The sequence below is a fragment of the Haliotis rufescens genome, unplaced genomic scaffold, assembly GCF_023055435.1.
Source record: "Haliotis rufescens isolate VD_foot unplaced genomic scaffold, xgHalRufe1.0.p SCAF_20, whole genome shotgun sequence".
In the NCBI taxonomy this organism is placed as follows: Eukaryota; Metazoa; Mollusca; class Gastropoda; order Lepetellida; family Haliotidae; genus Haliotis; species Haliotis rufescens.
The window spans coordinates 21,665,879-21,681,174 of NW_025963891.1; the positions used below are offsets into that span (position 1 = coordinate 21,665,879).

Consider the following 15,296-nt stretch of genomic DNA (forward strand, 5'->3'; position numbering starts at 1 on the left):
CCTCTCCCCCTCGTTACACGGCCCCTCATCGCTGACATACCACGCCGGACCCCATGCCTCGGAGAATGTCCTGTTATGGGGTAATATTTGCATATGTCCTAAACACACAGTATGTCACGAACCCATTTCAAGCATTTAGACCTGGTATACATTTCACCAAGATTGCCCATTGGATGACATCAGCTACCGTTCCTTTGTTTGAGGCTTAGGCCTGACAACAATCGAATGGTTCATGATTCCCCTATTGCCAACACATAAATGACAGTTCTGATGAGCTGTCGTTCAGGAAAGATAATGCTTATGTATGTGTGGAGTGAATGAAACCAAGGACGCAGAGAGTTGTAACCACTGTATTTATTTAACGTTGAACGTTAACATTATGCCATAAGAATAATAGTGTATACCTCTGTATCCACATACAGTAAAGACAGCAATGACAACTGTGCGTCAGACTATGTGTTACCTGAACTTAGAAACTTAGCAATAGTCACTATATTTGGGAGGTAGGTGAGGTGAAATGTTGTTTAATGTCGTGTTCGATATTATTTCACTTCATAGCGACGTGCTTGCAGGTGTGTGTCTGGCAACTTATACTCGTCCGGACTTATGCCGGTTCATGGTTCTGGTACACTGAGATACCGTGCTGCATTTTAACATGAATACCCACTCAGACACCGAGTCGGCCGGTCCTTGTTTTTTCTCCTTAATGCAGAGCGCCAATGTTTTTCAACATCTGTTAGTATGAAACGACCAAAGGATCGAACCACCGACCTTCCGAAAGTATTTAGAAATATGGTGTATTTCTTCCAGTGATGGCAGCTGTGACAAAATGATGTCTCAATGAGTGTTACCAGAGCTTTAGAATTCAGGAATATTCACGACACAGGGGAAAAAGTAGACTAAAATCTAGTCTCTGAAATGAACATATCGTACATAAAAAAACAGTTGTTCAGTTATCTTAATAAAAATATAATAAAAAGGAGCCCAGTGACTCTCTTCATTTTCAGATACTGCAGTGATCTAGACTTGCCAAACATTATAGACTTGCATGGGCTGTATTTGATATATATTTGTATCAGGGTCTGTAAGACAGACTAGGGAAAAAGGACTATCTAATACGTTTAATGACTGTGATGGCGTCTCGCGGAGTGATTTCCAAGCTTTTAAATTTAGGAATATTTAGAAATGTTTAAGGATATCGCAGTGTCTTCAATACATAACACTTCAGCTGTGGCTACAATCTCTGCTGTACTCGGTTACACACGACAGTGATACGATGTTGAATATGTCCATTGACGTTTTCGTCCACGAGTAGGATAGCAAAGTTCAAGCATGGCTGTCCCTAACCCCTGAGTACCCCCACGTCCATGATACGGCCGTGAGCAGGTGGAATGTGGAGTAGGAAGGACCCGTGACGGTCAGTGTTCAGACGTAGTGATAGAGGTAGAGACAACTCCTTTGCTTATCTTTGATCACGCTGACATTTATGGTTTCTGGGATGGCTACGTTGTTGAAAGAGTCAACAAAACAGACAACATCAAAAACAGAAACTTTCGACGTGTTATTGGTAACTCCCTAATGTACTTCAATTCATGATTATTAGTTCGATAAAATCACTGCAAACATTTGTTTGTTTGTCGCACGCAGCAATATTCCTGCTATATGAACCGTCTGTAAATAATCGAGTCTTGACTAGACAATCCAGTGGTTGATGTTACGAGCTTCGATCTACGCACTTGGATACGATGACATGCATCAACCAAGTCAGCGATCCTCACCGCCCGATCCCGTTAGTCGCCTCTTTCTGAGTTTCTGAAGATCAGTTCTAAACTGGGTCTGGAAGCTATGTTATGTCAACTTAATCACCCCATTGTTCAGATATTATTCATCTAGAAAGGACAGGATTACATTAGCTTATTTTATATGATTCGGGTAATGGACATCGTGGCCAAATTTTAATGTGTGACTGAATCTTCACCGCTGACTTGGGTCTAACGGAAGAAGCAGTGACACTTTTGATCGCTTTGAAGTCAGTCATGTCGTCTGCTGATTGTTCTACAAAGAACGCTTCAATAATTAACACCTGAGATCCCAGACCATCTGAATCCGACAGCAACACAGAACAGTGGGCACCAGCACCAGTGGAATGACGGATATCGCCACTCCCCGTAGGGACTTCTGGTTATAGTAGGTACCCAATAACCTATGTGTGTCGTACGAGGTGACTTGATGGGTCGGGAGACCAGGCTCGGTGACTTAATGGATCGGGTGGCCAGGCTCGGTGACTTGATGGATCGGGTGGCCAGGCTCGGTGACTTGATGGATCGGGTGGCCAGGCTCGGTGACTTGATGGGTCGGGTGGCCAGGCTCGGTGACTTGATGGATCGGGTGGCCAGGCTCGGTGACTTGATGGATCGGGTGGCCAGGCTCGGTGACTTGATGGGTCGGGAGACCAGGCTCGGTGACTTGATGGATCGGGTGGCCAGGCTCGGTGACTTGATGGATCGGGTGGCCAGGCTCGGTGACTTGATGGATCGGGTGGCCAGGCTCGGTGACTTGATGGATCGGGTGGCCAGGCTCGGTGACTTGATGGATCGGGTGGCCAGGCTCGGTGACTTGATGGATCGGGTGGCCAGGCTCGGTGACTTTATGGGTCGGGTGGCCAGGCTCGGTGACTTTATGGGTCGGGTGGCCAGGCTCGGTGACTTGATGGATCGGGTGGCCAGGCTCGGTGACTTGATGGATCGGGTGGCCAGGCTCGGTGACTTGATGGATCGGGTGGCCAGGCTCGGTGACTTGATGGATCGGGTGGCCAGGCTCGGTGACTTTATGGGTCGGGTGGCCAGGCTCGGTGACTTTATGGGTCGGGTGGCCAGGCTCGGTGACTTGATGGATCGGGTGGCCAGGCTCGGTGACTTGATGGATCGGGTGGCCAGGCTCTGTGACTTTATGGGTCGGGTGGCCAGGCTCGGTGACTTGGTTGACAGTGTGTTCTCGACCCCCACGGCGTGGATATTTCCTCAATCTCTCAATCATTAGATTGTCTGATCCAGACTCGATCTTTTTACAGAAAAAAAGTCTAAAGCTGGACTGTTGCTGAGTGCGGTGTTCAGCGACAAACACGACTTAGCCTTAATGTGTAAAATGATTACCAAAATTGAAGGTTTTGAACCACAAGTACCGGTACTGCACTGGCGTCCCTTTCCTTCCTGTATATTATTAAATACTGTGCAGAAGACAGAATGTATCGGTTGGTCAGGCTCAGTGACCTGCTTGACGGCGTGTCATCGTACCCCGACGGCGTGGATTGTTGCTCAAAATATCAGTCACTGGTTTGCTTGGTCCAGAATCGATTGTTTACAGGTAAACGACGTAAATATCTGGGTCTGAGCCAGGAACACCAGTGGTTGATAGCTTGAGCAACGGTATACGCAGTCGGAGTACGGTGACACCCAATCGGCCACCCGATCCTCATCTTACTTAGGACACTCTGGTTTAAGAACCATGTTCTGCCCCGGCATTTCTACGGGGTGTTGTGGTATTAAGAAAGTACGGAGACCGCAGTGTATTGTAAACTCACCCTAGAATGTTACGCAATATAAAACGAAAATATGACTCAAAGATTTAATTTTTTCTGTAAAATATAACGTCTAAGCAGGATTGCTGAAATGTTATTTCAGTTGAGTTTGAATCAAATTCGAAACACATTTTTGTAATCAATATATGTCATTATTGAAATGAATAATGTCTTCTTTTGAATACGGAAAGGGTTTTGTCGCTTTTATTTACGTTACTCTTGTTAATCACAACTTTAATGGAATCCGTATGTCAAGATATACGTTACAGCCGATGATTCATTCTATTTCATATTGGCCCCTTCAGAAGTCTACAGTACCAATCTCGACATATTGTTATACCTTCTTAATCCGAAGAATGAAAAAAACGAACACATTCTGTCTTCTCTAACGAAGCGTAATAGTCCACATACACGAGTATATACAAGTTGAATTGATTTCGTCCTAATGCTATTGTGCGTAGGCCTAAGGGTTTCCATGTCATGTGGTATCTGGCGCAATCTGACACGACTAAGATCATTGAGCTATATTCAAACAACATATCCCTTCAAGCGATTGTACATAATGCCACTGCACACATTATATATTGACATTCAGAGCAGAATACTGCCTGTCGGAGAAAAAACAGAGTGCTGCTCTATAAACCACTAATTGTGTGCGGATTAGGAGACACTTAATCTGGCATTGGTCGAATGTTTCTATAGTATGGTGTTTGGTGCCCTGCTTCATGCCAGTGAGGTTTAATTTAAGCCTGTTACACTTCACTGCGTATTATATCTTAAAACAATAAATTTCGAATACAAGTTTTGGTCACTTTTAACATGGATTTCAACATTGTTTACCCATGACACCTGGTGTCATCACTGATTTTCAGTTACCCTTTCATATAAGATTCACCGCTATTTTGACTTTAACGCCCAATGGAATCTGTTTCGGCAGGTAATTCAGACTGATTATTCTCGGGCGTTGACTTTTTATTTTTTCTGAAGATTGCCGTAATTTGCTTGTGAGTTGTGAACTGTACAACTACAGAAGTGTGAACTCGAAGTATATCGAATCATCCATAGTCCATAGCGGAGAGTCGCTAATAGACCATACTGTAAATAAGGATGCTGCCTTATGCCTTGTGCTAAATTTTAAAGGAATCTGAATAAATCTCTGAGGCAATAGTTGAAACCATGATTAAAAATATATTTAAACATTGATTTTATAAGTTCTAGTTAAACTATCGCAACCCGGAAGTGGTGTATAAACATGTTCTATCACAACAGCAGCGTAGTGTGTATTATCAATGATAGATATCGGTGTCAGTAATGCTTAATGGTTCACAATAGAACGTCGATAGTTGTCTAAGCGCACAAGAATTTGATCACCTGGGATAGTTCTTGAAAGGTTAGTTGAGGTTTCGAACGCCACACATCTGTAGTCTACAAAATAGGATTACATGTATTCCAATGATTGAGACGATACACCACTATTGTACATTTCAACTATAAAAAAAACAACACTTTGAACGCAAAGCCTAGTATTATAATATGGTAATATTACACTGATACAACCTTTTGTCACATTACTGGTTGTTAGCGTGTTAGTGTCACATAAGTTATATTACAAGACGTGAATTGTGTTTGGCTGCAGTCAGCACTGTTCTAGCGATATCACAGCGACCTGCACATGATCCACGACACACACGTAAGATGACACACACACAACCAGCCAGGTCACATCTTGTCATCTCCCGGTCCATTCGTGACCAACTCGTGTTATTCCGGGACAAGCCGAATATGGTTACGGAAAGGGGCGAGTGGTGACGAATGCTCCCGGTCTTACGACAAGCATGAAATACCGGGCACCCATTCTAACCCGGAATCTCCGGTTTAGTAGAGATTTCTTTTGTTTATGAAAAAAAAATTTGTAGCTTTTATTTATATAAAATCAGGGTGAAATTGCGAATCTATAGTGTATTTGTGCATTCGACTTGTGAAAAACATTCACACCAAGCTCAAACATAAAGCTGACGGATGTGCAAAGATGTCATTGTGTGTATTCAAACCACCAATTGCATGACCGGCATATCCAGAAAAAAATATCGTCACGAGGTATAGATTGAACACGCTGTCTGGAATATAGAGGTAACAGGGACATTAACAATTTTCAAATGGGTGCTATGGTTGTCCTCCATTACCTCAGACCAGTTTCTAAATGTCGTTATAAGTGCCTTTTGAGGAACTAAGAACTGAAAAGTTTAAGCCTGCGGACAAATAAAGTTATGTTTTCCAGACTTTTTAAAAAGAATTTTTGACTTGAATTAGCTGTGTCTGTCATTTTGCCCGATCCTAGTCCCATTTAAGAGCATCTTTACACATTCCGCAGTAAGTAAAGGGCAGGACATATGTGGCGCTAAACAGTAATGGATAATATATAGTAAAAGTAAAATGTCCATTATAATAAGTTTAAATTCGACTAAAAAGTACTCCATCTACACATAACACCTTTTCGTATCATGGAACAGGCTGGTTGCAAGTCATAGCTCGGTTTCTGTTCATGTCCATGACAATATGTGCAACAGTGTTGGTCCAGATTAGTTCTTCTATTCATTTTCCTGTCCGTCAATAGAAACGAACACGTTTTAGAGAACGAGGGTGTAGTTTATGTATTAGCGTTTACGGCATCAAGTTTATATTGGACATACATTCTATTTGGCTACAGAAAGTCCGTTGTCATTTCGATAAAGTTAGTAACGGTGCAAGGATTTAGGAGAAGAGGTACAGTCGCCAAATAACCTTTTTTATTGATGTATTAACTGTAGTTTCGATAAAGTTATGGTTATATCATATCCCTAAGTAAGAAAACGTTCATTTACATATGAAAACAACACTAAAAAACATTCAATATTCGAGCTCTTCGAGACACATCCATGATCACGTGTCGACCGCGCCCCATTTCCGGATTGTGAAATGCGATAGTTCGGAGTTGTCCGACAACTTTGCTGAGACAATCTTGCGTTTCTGCAGCAGGGCTGAAGTGTCCTGGTGTCCCGTGATTAATGGGACACACGGGGCGGCATCTGTGACGGGTTGACACTCACCATCCCCATAAACTTGACTAAGCCAACAGTTAAAATTGACAGTGGAAAAGAACGTATAAATCTTGAGAATGTGCTTTACCAGACCACACAGCTCATCAGATGCGAAGTACAAAGTAGAACAAATGCTTACTCTACAGGAGAATATTTGAGTAAATAAATATATAGCTTGAGGACTATTTCACAGAAAACCGAAGGTCATTTTCAACTTACGACGTGTTTGGTACATCTCTCACTTAAGTAAACAAAAGATTGTATAAGTCTCAGCTTCCAATTTCCAATTGCCATGAAAGATTTGTAAAGAACATATTAACATTGCACTATAGTGCTAGACTTCATTTCTAGGGTATGAAATTCATCCCTTATCCCGGTAGTATTTTTTTTAAAGTATGTTCAGTTTTAGAATGTAAATTCTTAAGTACTATTTATTTATTTATTTATTTATTTATTTATTTATTTATTTACATGTTGATTTATAAAGAAAACAGAGATACACAACTTTACGACAATACAGGTCAAAGACAGGGAACAAGGCTTAAATGCGTTTCTTCGTCTGTTATCGTTTTCTTATTCTTTCCTTTTACTTTCAGGATGATGTTCCATTGGACTGCCAGTCAGGTAGGAGGAATTCACTATCTAAGAATTTGAATCAGTGCTAAATATTGTTGGTTGTTTTCAAAACAGACAAAACCTTGGTTAAATTTTAATTCCAAATCGTTTCTCATATGTCCATATATCAAACAATGTTTATTTCCAACTCATATTATTGTAAGATGTATTGCGACTGAGGAGGTTCTATTTTAATTTTTTGTATATTTGTTTTGTATTTCAATAAGTCTATACCAAGATATATAAATTGAGCGAATATTCACGCTTATAACGAACTGACGGATATAACGAACTGATTTTTTTGTCCCGACTATTTTACTATAATAGTTATGCTGTATATATGCTTATAACGAACTACGGTTATAACAAACTAAAGTTAGCGGTCCCTTTGAGTTCGTTATAACCGTAGTGTACTGTAATATTTAAAATTGATACATGTAGTTTCAATGATCAATTGCTTCATAGGTTGGACGCGCATTGGTGTTCAGTGTTACAAGTTATATAAAGGAATCGTACCATGGGAAAGTGCTGTCAAAATTTGTAAAAGGTAAGTGAGATATAAAATATCAAAATTTCATTTCAGATATAGAAGGCCACGTGAGTGTCTTGGTATTTCAAAGCTTGTTGTAAGGATCGTAAAAAACGGATGTGGTGGTAGACTTTGTGACATGCCTGTTTGCCTGATAGTGTGCCCTTAGACGTGGATTGTTGTTCATGATTTCAGTCACTGATTGACATTCAGAGTAGATATCCTGATGAATTGTGGGATCACACTGTTACCAGAGAATTTAACCCATTATCAAAGGGAGATAATTTATTGTCCGCTAGATGGATGGATGACTTGTTGTTTTACGCCGCACTCAGCAATATTACATCTATATGACGGCGGTCTGTAAACAATCGAGTCTGGACCAGACAATCCAGTGATTGACATCATGAACATCGATCCACGCAATTGGGATTGATGACATGCATCAATCAAGTCAGCGAGCCTGAGCACCCGATCCCGTTAGTCGCCTTTCACGACAAGCATAGTCGCCTTTTACGGCAAGCATGGGTTGCTGAACACCTATTCTACCCCGGATCTTCTCGGGTTTGTCCGCAAGAAACCACCGGACAAGATGGTTTGATTCCTAATGTCCGAATTGTCACTTATCTCACATTTCATCCATTTCTGACACAAATCATCAGGCCTGTAAGACAGGTGTCAATCTAGAAGTTATGACGAGGACAATGTGACGCCTAATTACAATGTACAGGACGCCCCGATGCTGTCCACATTCTTATGAAGGGTGTGTCAAGATATTGGTACTGCCTGTGTTTTTGATGTATTTCGGGGCATATTTTACTGATTATGTCAACGATCATTCTCAATGTGGCACCCATAAATCACAAACTGTCCAAGAGCTGTATTTTAGTGATGAAATGATATATTAGGTGCATACCAGAGACAGTTTGACCTTGTTTCCAAAAGACATCCTTAAGGCAAATTCATGCGTGCGTGCGTGTCTGCTTGTACTTGTCAGGTCTAATGCCGACGTTATAGTGCTAGCCCACTGAGATACCGTAAATACCCCACTCAGGCGCTCCGAGCCGATCAGACCTTTATTTACCCCCTTAATGCCGAGCGCCAGGCAGGGTGACAACAAATACCATCTTTTACCGTCTTTTGGTATGGCCAGCCCGGGATCGAACCCCGGACCTTCCGCTCTCCGGGCGGACTCCCTACCTCTAGACCACGGAGGCCATGAGAACACCTGGTATCGTCACTGTTTGATAGTGACTCATAAACGCAAGCATATGATTAGTCAAGTAAAATATTGCACTCCCAGCCCTTAAAACGTGAAGATTATGATGTGATACCTGTAACCTGATCTTCAGCTTAGTCCTAATTGTGTATTTGAAGAAGACAAGGATCCCTACACCTGTATTTAACAGCTCTTTGAAGATGGGATAAGTATGGTTTAGTCATAGGCCTAAGGGTCGGCGAGGCCGTGTGTGTTGTAGGTCATTGTCATCTATTTTAGGTGTCATACATGTAGAGGCTAAGAAATATTGCATAACACTGTCATACGATATGGGTGGCTAGGCTATAGGTGTTGAAAGTCATTGTCATATGTTGTAGGTGTCATAGAGGCGTATTTATGTTGAGAGTCATTGTCATACATTGTAGGTGTCATAGAGGCGTATTTGTGTTGAGAGCCATTGTCATACACTGTAGGTGTCATAGAGGCGTATTTATGTTGAGAGTCATTGTCATACACTGTAGGTGTCATAGAGGCGTATTTATGTTGTGAGCCATTGTCATACACTGTAGGTGTCATAGACGCATATTTATGTTGAGAGTCATTGTCATACATTGTAGGTGTCATAGAGGCGTATTTGTGTTGAGAGCCATTGTCATACACTGTAGGTGTCATAGGGGCGTATTTATGTTGTGAGCCATTGTCATACACTGTAGGTGTCATAGAGGCGTATTTATGTTGTGAGCCATTGTCATACACTGTAGGTGTCATAGACGCATATTTATGTTGAGAGTCATTGTCATACACTGTAGGTGTCATAGACGCATATTTATGTTGAGAGTCATTGTCATACACTGTAGGTGTCATAGAGGCGTATTTATGTTGTGAGCCATTGTCATACACTGTAGGTGTCATAGACGCATATTTATGTTGAGAGTCATTGTCATACACTGTAGGTGTCATAGAGGCGTATTTATGTTGAGAGTCATTGTCATACACTGTAGGTGTCATAGACGCATATTTATGTTGAGAGTCGTTGTCATACACTGTAGGTGTCATAGACGCATATTTATGTTGTGAGTCATTGTCATACACTGTAGGTGTCATAGACGCATATTTATGTTGAGAGTCATTGTCATACACTGTAGGTGTCATAGACGCATATTTATGTTGAGAGTCATTGTCATACACTGTAGGTGTCATAGACGCATATTTATGTTGAGAGTCATTGTCATACACTGTAGGTGTCATAGAGGCGTATTTATGTTGTGAGCCATTGTCATACACTGTAGGTGTCATAGAGGCATATTTATGTTGAGAGTCATTGTCATACACTGTAGGTGTCATAGAGGCGTATTTATGTTGAGAGTCATTGTCATACACTGTAGGTGTCATAGACGCATATTTATGTTGAGAGTCGTTGTCATACACTGTAGGTGTCATAGACGCATATTTATGTTGTGAGTCATTGTCATACACTGTAGGTGTCATAGACGCATATTTATGTTGAGAGTCATTGTCATACACTGTAGGTGTCATAGACGCATATTTATGTTGAGAGTCGTTGTCATACACTGTAGGTGTCATAGACGCATATTTATGTTGAGAGTCGTTGTCATACACTGTAGGTGTCATAGACGCATATTTATGTTGAGAGTCATTGTCATACACTGTAGGTGTCATAGACGCATATTTATGTTGAGAGTCGTTGTCATACACTGTAGGTGTCATAGAAGCGTATTTATGTTGAGAGTCATTGTCATACACTGTAGGTTTCATAGAGGCGTATTTGTGTTGTGAGCCATTGCCATACACTGCAGGGGTGATTGTGTTGATTTATGTTGAATTATTTTTCCTACATTATCTTACAAAACCGTCAAGTTTTGGAATCTTTAATCAGTATGTTGTTGATTTTCTCAATACATCCAATTCACTAATTCACTCCTGATATATTGATTAGCATTATCATAGGTATCAGAGTCATCGAGGCTATCTATGTCCAATCGGATTGGTAAGGGGTTTTCGTATTTTTTTACAGCTACGGAGCTGAAATGGCAAAAGTCACAGACTTTTATGAAAACCAGGATGTGGGCAATTTCGCAAGCAGTCTCAGTACAGACAAGTATTGGATTGGTAAGTTGGACAATGCTTTTTATTTCCATATAAACACTCACGAATGTACTGACGATATACTAATTAACATAATTTAATGAAAATACAGGATGTGAAGATCCTACCATATTTCTTTTAAATGAATTATTTGGAAGTTACTATAAGACATATCTTACTTGAAGTGTGTACATCTGGTTACAACGATCGTATTTGTTAATGAAATTATTTACTACAGAGACGGTTACATGTTGTGCTTAATATCACGTGATTGTAACATGTTGCAGCGGGTTGTTAACTATTTTTATTAACTATAATTAATGAGCAAAATAATTGCTATAGAAACATTCATATCTATCTAACGAGGTTAAAATGGTTAGGTATTCGTTTGAATATGTTATCACCCTTTTTTGTGGTGATTGGTAACATTTATAACATTCTGCCCACCACTTAACAACCGTGACTCAAATCCGGACCCTTGGTTACTATATGCATTTTATTGACACTGATTTATTAATGCTATGGTGTATATCATTGGCTTTTCATGTTGCTAATATGTTTATTGATGTTGTGTTGAATGTTTGTGATGTTAAGTGATCACTTCAAATCAATGAAAACATCCGAAAGTTTTAGCAAAAGAATGCTTATTCGCGTTAACACTGAACGTAACTTCAGTAAGATGAAGCATTGCTTAATATATGAGAACTGAAACCTCAAATATGAGAATGTATATAAATAAAAGAGTCTATGATTGTCCTAATGACACATATAAAACGCCATACAGGGCACATACAGGGCACTCAATATTAGGTCAAGACCTAGGCTGAAGATGGGGAGTTAAGTGAGTTGAGTTTAACGCCGCTTTGAACAGCATTCCAGTTATAGCACGGCGTGTCAGCTTTATGTGGAAGGTAAGCCGGAAGTGATGCAGGTCTTTGACGGTTGTGACTTTGATGAAATCCTTTGGTGAAACCCACGAGCAAGGGTATAGTGCTGACAAACCTCGAAACGAAGTCGGGGCGGAGCGGGATTCGAACCCACATTCAAAGGTTTCTGGTGTGTCCAAGGGACGCAACTCTGCACAGCGAATTGCTGAAGATGGAGACCGTGAAGCAGTATCCCTTTAAACATCAACAGGGGCGGTCGGGTAGCCTTGTGGTTAAAGCGTTCGCTCGTCACGCCGAAGACCCGGGTTCGATTCCCGACATGGGTACAATGTGTGAAGCCCATTTCTGGTGTCCCCCGCCGTGATATTGCTGGAATATTGCTAAAAGCGGCGTAAAACCATACTCACTCACTCACTCACTTAAACATCAACAAGAAGTGCATATGTAGGCACTTGTCGTCAGATATGTTTTCAGTGATTTGTATATTTTCTGTTGCTAACCTTTCATGTTTGTTGCCATGTGTTTTGTTGACTCCTTCTGCACTCTTGGTGACATGTTTTTATTTTCTATAGGGTATAGCAGATATATTTATTCTAAATATGGTGAGTTATTTTTAATAGGTGACTCGTAGATGTTCCTAGATCCTAGCGTATAACCCTCATAGGTATGTTATATACTCACATCTGAATCATTCAGACAGACAGACAGTTATATTCAGTATAAGGCCTCCGGACCAAACTACATACAAAAGCATGTCAATGCATGCGCATTTTGATCATATTTACAATTGAGTGTTTGTTTTTTTATTCACATTATACAGGAATAGGCTGACATTTCTGACAACATCAATGCTGTTACTCTGCATGACAGAAATGAAATTGTTCATTGTAGGATATTTACCAAAATATTTTACAATAAACATGTTTCGCATTTCAGAGTAGGACTGACATACACAGGATATAGCAAATAGCCTTTCATCATAAATTATAATTTCATATCTGCTAGTCTCAACAGCAAGCTTGAAATTGCAACATTTAAATCTAGAATAGGATGTTCTTAAATGTTGTGGTGCGGTCGGGTAGCCTAGTGGTTAAAGCGTCCGCTCGTCACGCCGAAGACCTGGGTTCGATTCCCGACATGGGTTCTAAGTGTGAAGCCCATTTCTAGTGTCCCCCGCCGTGATATTGCTGGAATATTGCTAAAAGCGGCGTGAAATCAAACTCACTCACTCTTAAATGTTGTTAAAGATCACCTATGCTTTTCAATATTTAATAGTGATTAAAAAGCAGATTTATTTAGATGTTCCTAGATCCTAGCGTAGAACCCTTATAGGTACGTTATGTTCCTAACATCTGGATCATTCAAACAGTAATTACATATTGTAGAATCATTCATGTACATGTAGATAGTTTTACATACACAGTTAGTGTCATACGGGTTGATCCGAGCGTTACATCCCAACATGAATTTCACATTGTAGAATTATTCATGTAGATAGCTTTAAACTTGTGATGAAATATTGCATTATAGTAATGATAAATGGCTATATTTGTTCGGCCTTTGACGGAAGATAGATTTGTTTTACATAAGATGTGCTAACCTGAAAAAAAGAAAGAAATTATAATGAAATCAATATATTAATTTTGGTCAAGTTCAAGGAAGAGAATTATTGCATGATTGCATATGCATATAAATTTGAAATGAAACTCATGAATTAAATATAGCCATTTTGAAATGAAATAGAATTAGAATTCCACGAATTTGCATGAGCATGTGTTAAAAATGCACTTTGTACCTTATTTTGAGGAGGTAGTTACGAAATAAGGTATATAGAGATATATCCCTTGGTATTTCAAGACCTGCATGTCAAATGTTGATACTGTGTAGTATAGATACATAATGTAACAGACATGAAGTATATAATGAATATTAAATTGTGAGCAAACATTTAAGACACAATATGTTTATTCATTAAAAACATTCATCTCAGCGAAATTTTAAGGTGACTCATTAAATCTACACGTTAGGTATTAATTTTATCAGAAGTGATATACGATTTTTAATATTAATAACATTCTGCACTGCTTTCAATGTTTTCCTTTCTCCAATATCTATGTCTATATATATGATTCTCTTGTAAGGCTGAGGTAAAATGTATTTTGACATTTATTTCAGGAATATTGACAGAAGTTCATCATGTTATAATTTAATAATTAAGTCCATACTTATACTATATACTCCAAACATGTCTGCCCAATGCATTGGCGTAATATAAAGGTTTGCTTTTTCTATAAAATCTCCCCATTCTACAATGAGATTCTTGCACTGTGACTGCATGTTACAGTTAGAATTGAACCCGAGCTGCATCTATACGACCTTCTGGCTGCATGCATCCCTGCAGTTTCTACAGTTGCCTAGGGATTCGATGCATCTTACAGTTTCTGACCAGTTTGTTGTTAAATGTATCCATGCTTCTGTACTAAGTTTTCTTTGTTTGATTACTTGCATACTGGTTTCTATGTCTTGCCTGTCCTGAGGTCAAACATTTACGTCAAGAGAAGAATAACAAAAAAATATATGGTTAAGAGACATTTAAAATCATGTCTTGACTTCCATGTACATTCATGCGTTTTTCACAGATGTTTGTCAATGCTTAAATTTCATATTTCGTTGTGCCGCCCGCATTTCTGCAAATTCACCAAGAGAGTGGAATTCCAAATATTGGTACTCTATGTAGCCAATTCACGGATTCCTCCCATAATGGTAAGACTGTAACTCACTGACTCACTCACTGGTTGTCTTCCCTTTCTGCCAGGTTTCACTCGAAGAGATGCTTCCCCTGGTAATCAGCGGATAGGATATTGGAGCGACGGTCAAGTAACATCAATTGCAGCAGGTTTCTGGGAAAATGATCAACCAGATTCTGACAAATTTGGAAAATGTGTCTACGTCATGAAGAAAATGGACACATATTATTGGTCATTTGGTCCTTGTGAAATGAAGTTGTCCTATGTTTGTCAGAGACCAGCTTGTCCATCTGGTAAGGAAACCTCTACATGAATGGAGGCTATAACTACCATATGATACATCATGGCAGCCATCTTGTTACTTTGTTTAATGTTCAGAACATGTATTATATCAAGTTCAGCATTCCAAATAGTGCATACTTCATTTGGTTCATTTGGGGTTTTAGGGAGTTACCATCGTACTAATGGCCAATGTTTAAACCAGAACCTGGTCTGTGACGGAGACGATGACTATTTATTTATTTTGTGTTTTAGGGAGC

At 39.9% G+C, this 15,296-nt stretch overlaps 1 protein-coding gene across 5 annotated transcripts in view; it reads left to right on the top strand.

Moving 5' to 3' along the window:
- Window positions 1-15,296, top strand: part of LOC124140301 — a 98,267-nt gene that overhangs the window by 10,233 nt on the left and 72,738 nt on the right. For 4 of the 5 annotated variants that reach the window (XM_048400964.1, XM_048400963.1, XM_048400968.1 and 1 more), the window contains exons 2-6: window positions 7,251-7,278; window positions 7,735-7,816; window positions 11,053-11,147; window positions 12,583-12,612; window positions 14,826-15,050. In XM_048400964.1, the coding sequence (XP_048256921.1) occupies window positions 7,251-7,278; window positions 7,735-7,816; window positions 11,053-11,147; window positions 12,583-12,612; window positions 14,826-15,050 (460 nt within the window). The remainder of the gene's footprint in view (window positions 1-7,250; window positions 7,279-7,734; window positions 7,817-11,052; window positions 11,148-12,582; window positions 12,613-14,825; window positions 15,051-15,296) is intronic. The other variant, XM_048400965.1, reaches the window with a different exon arrangement.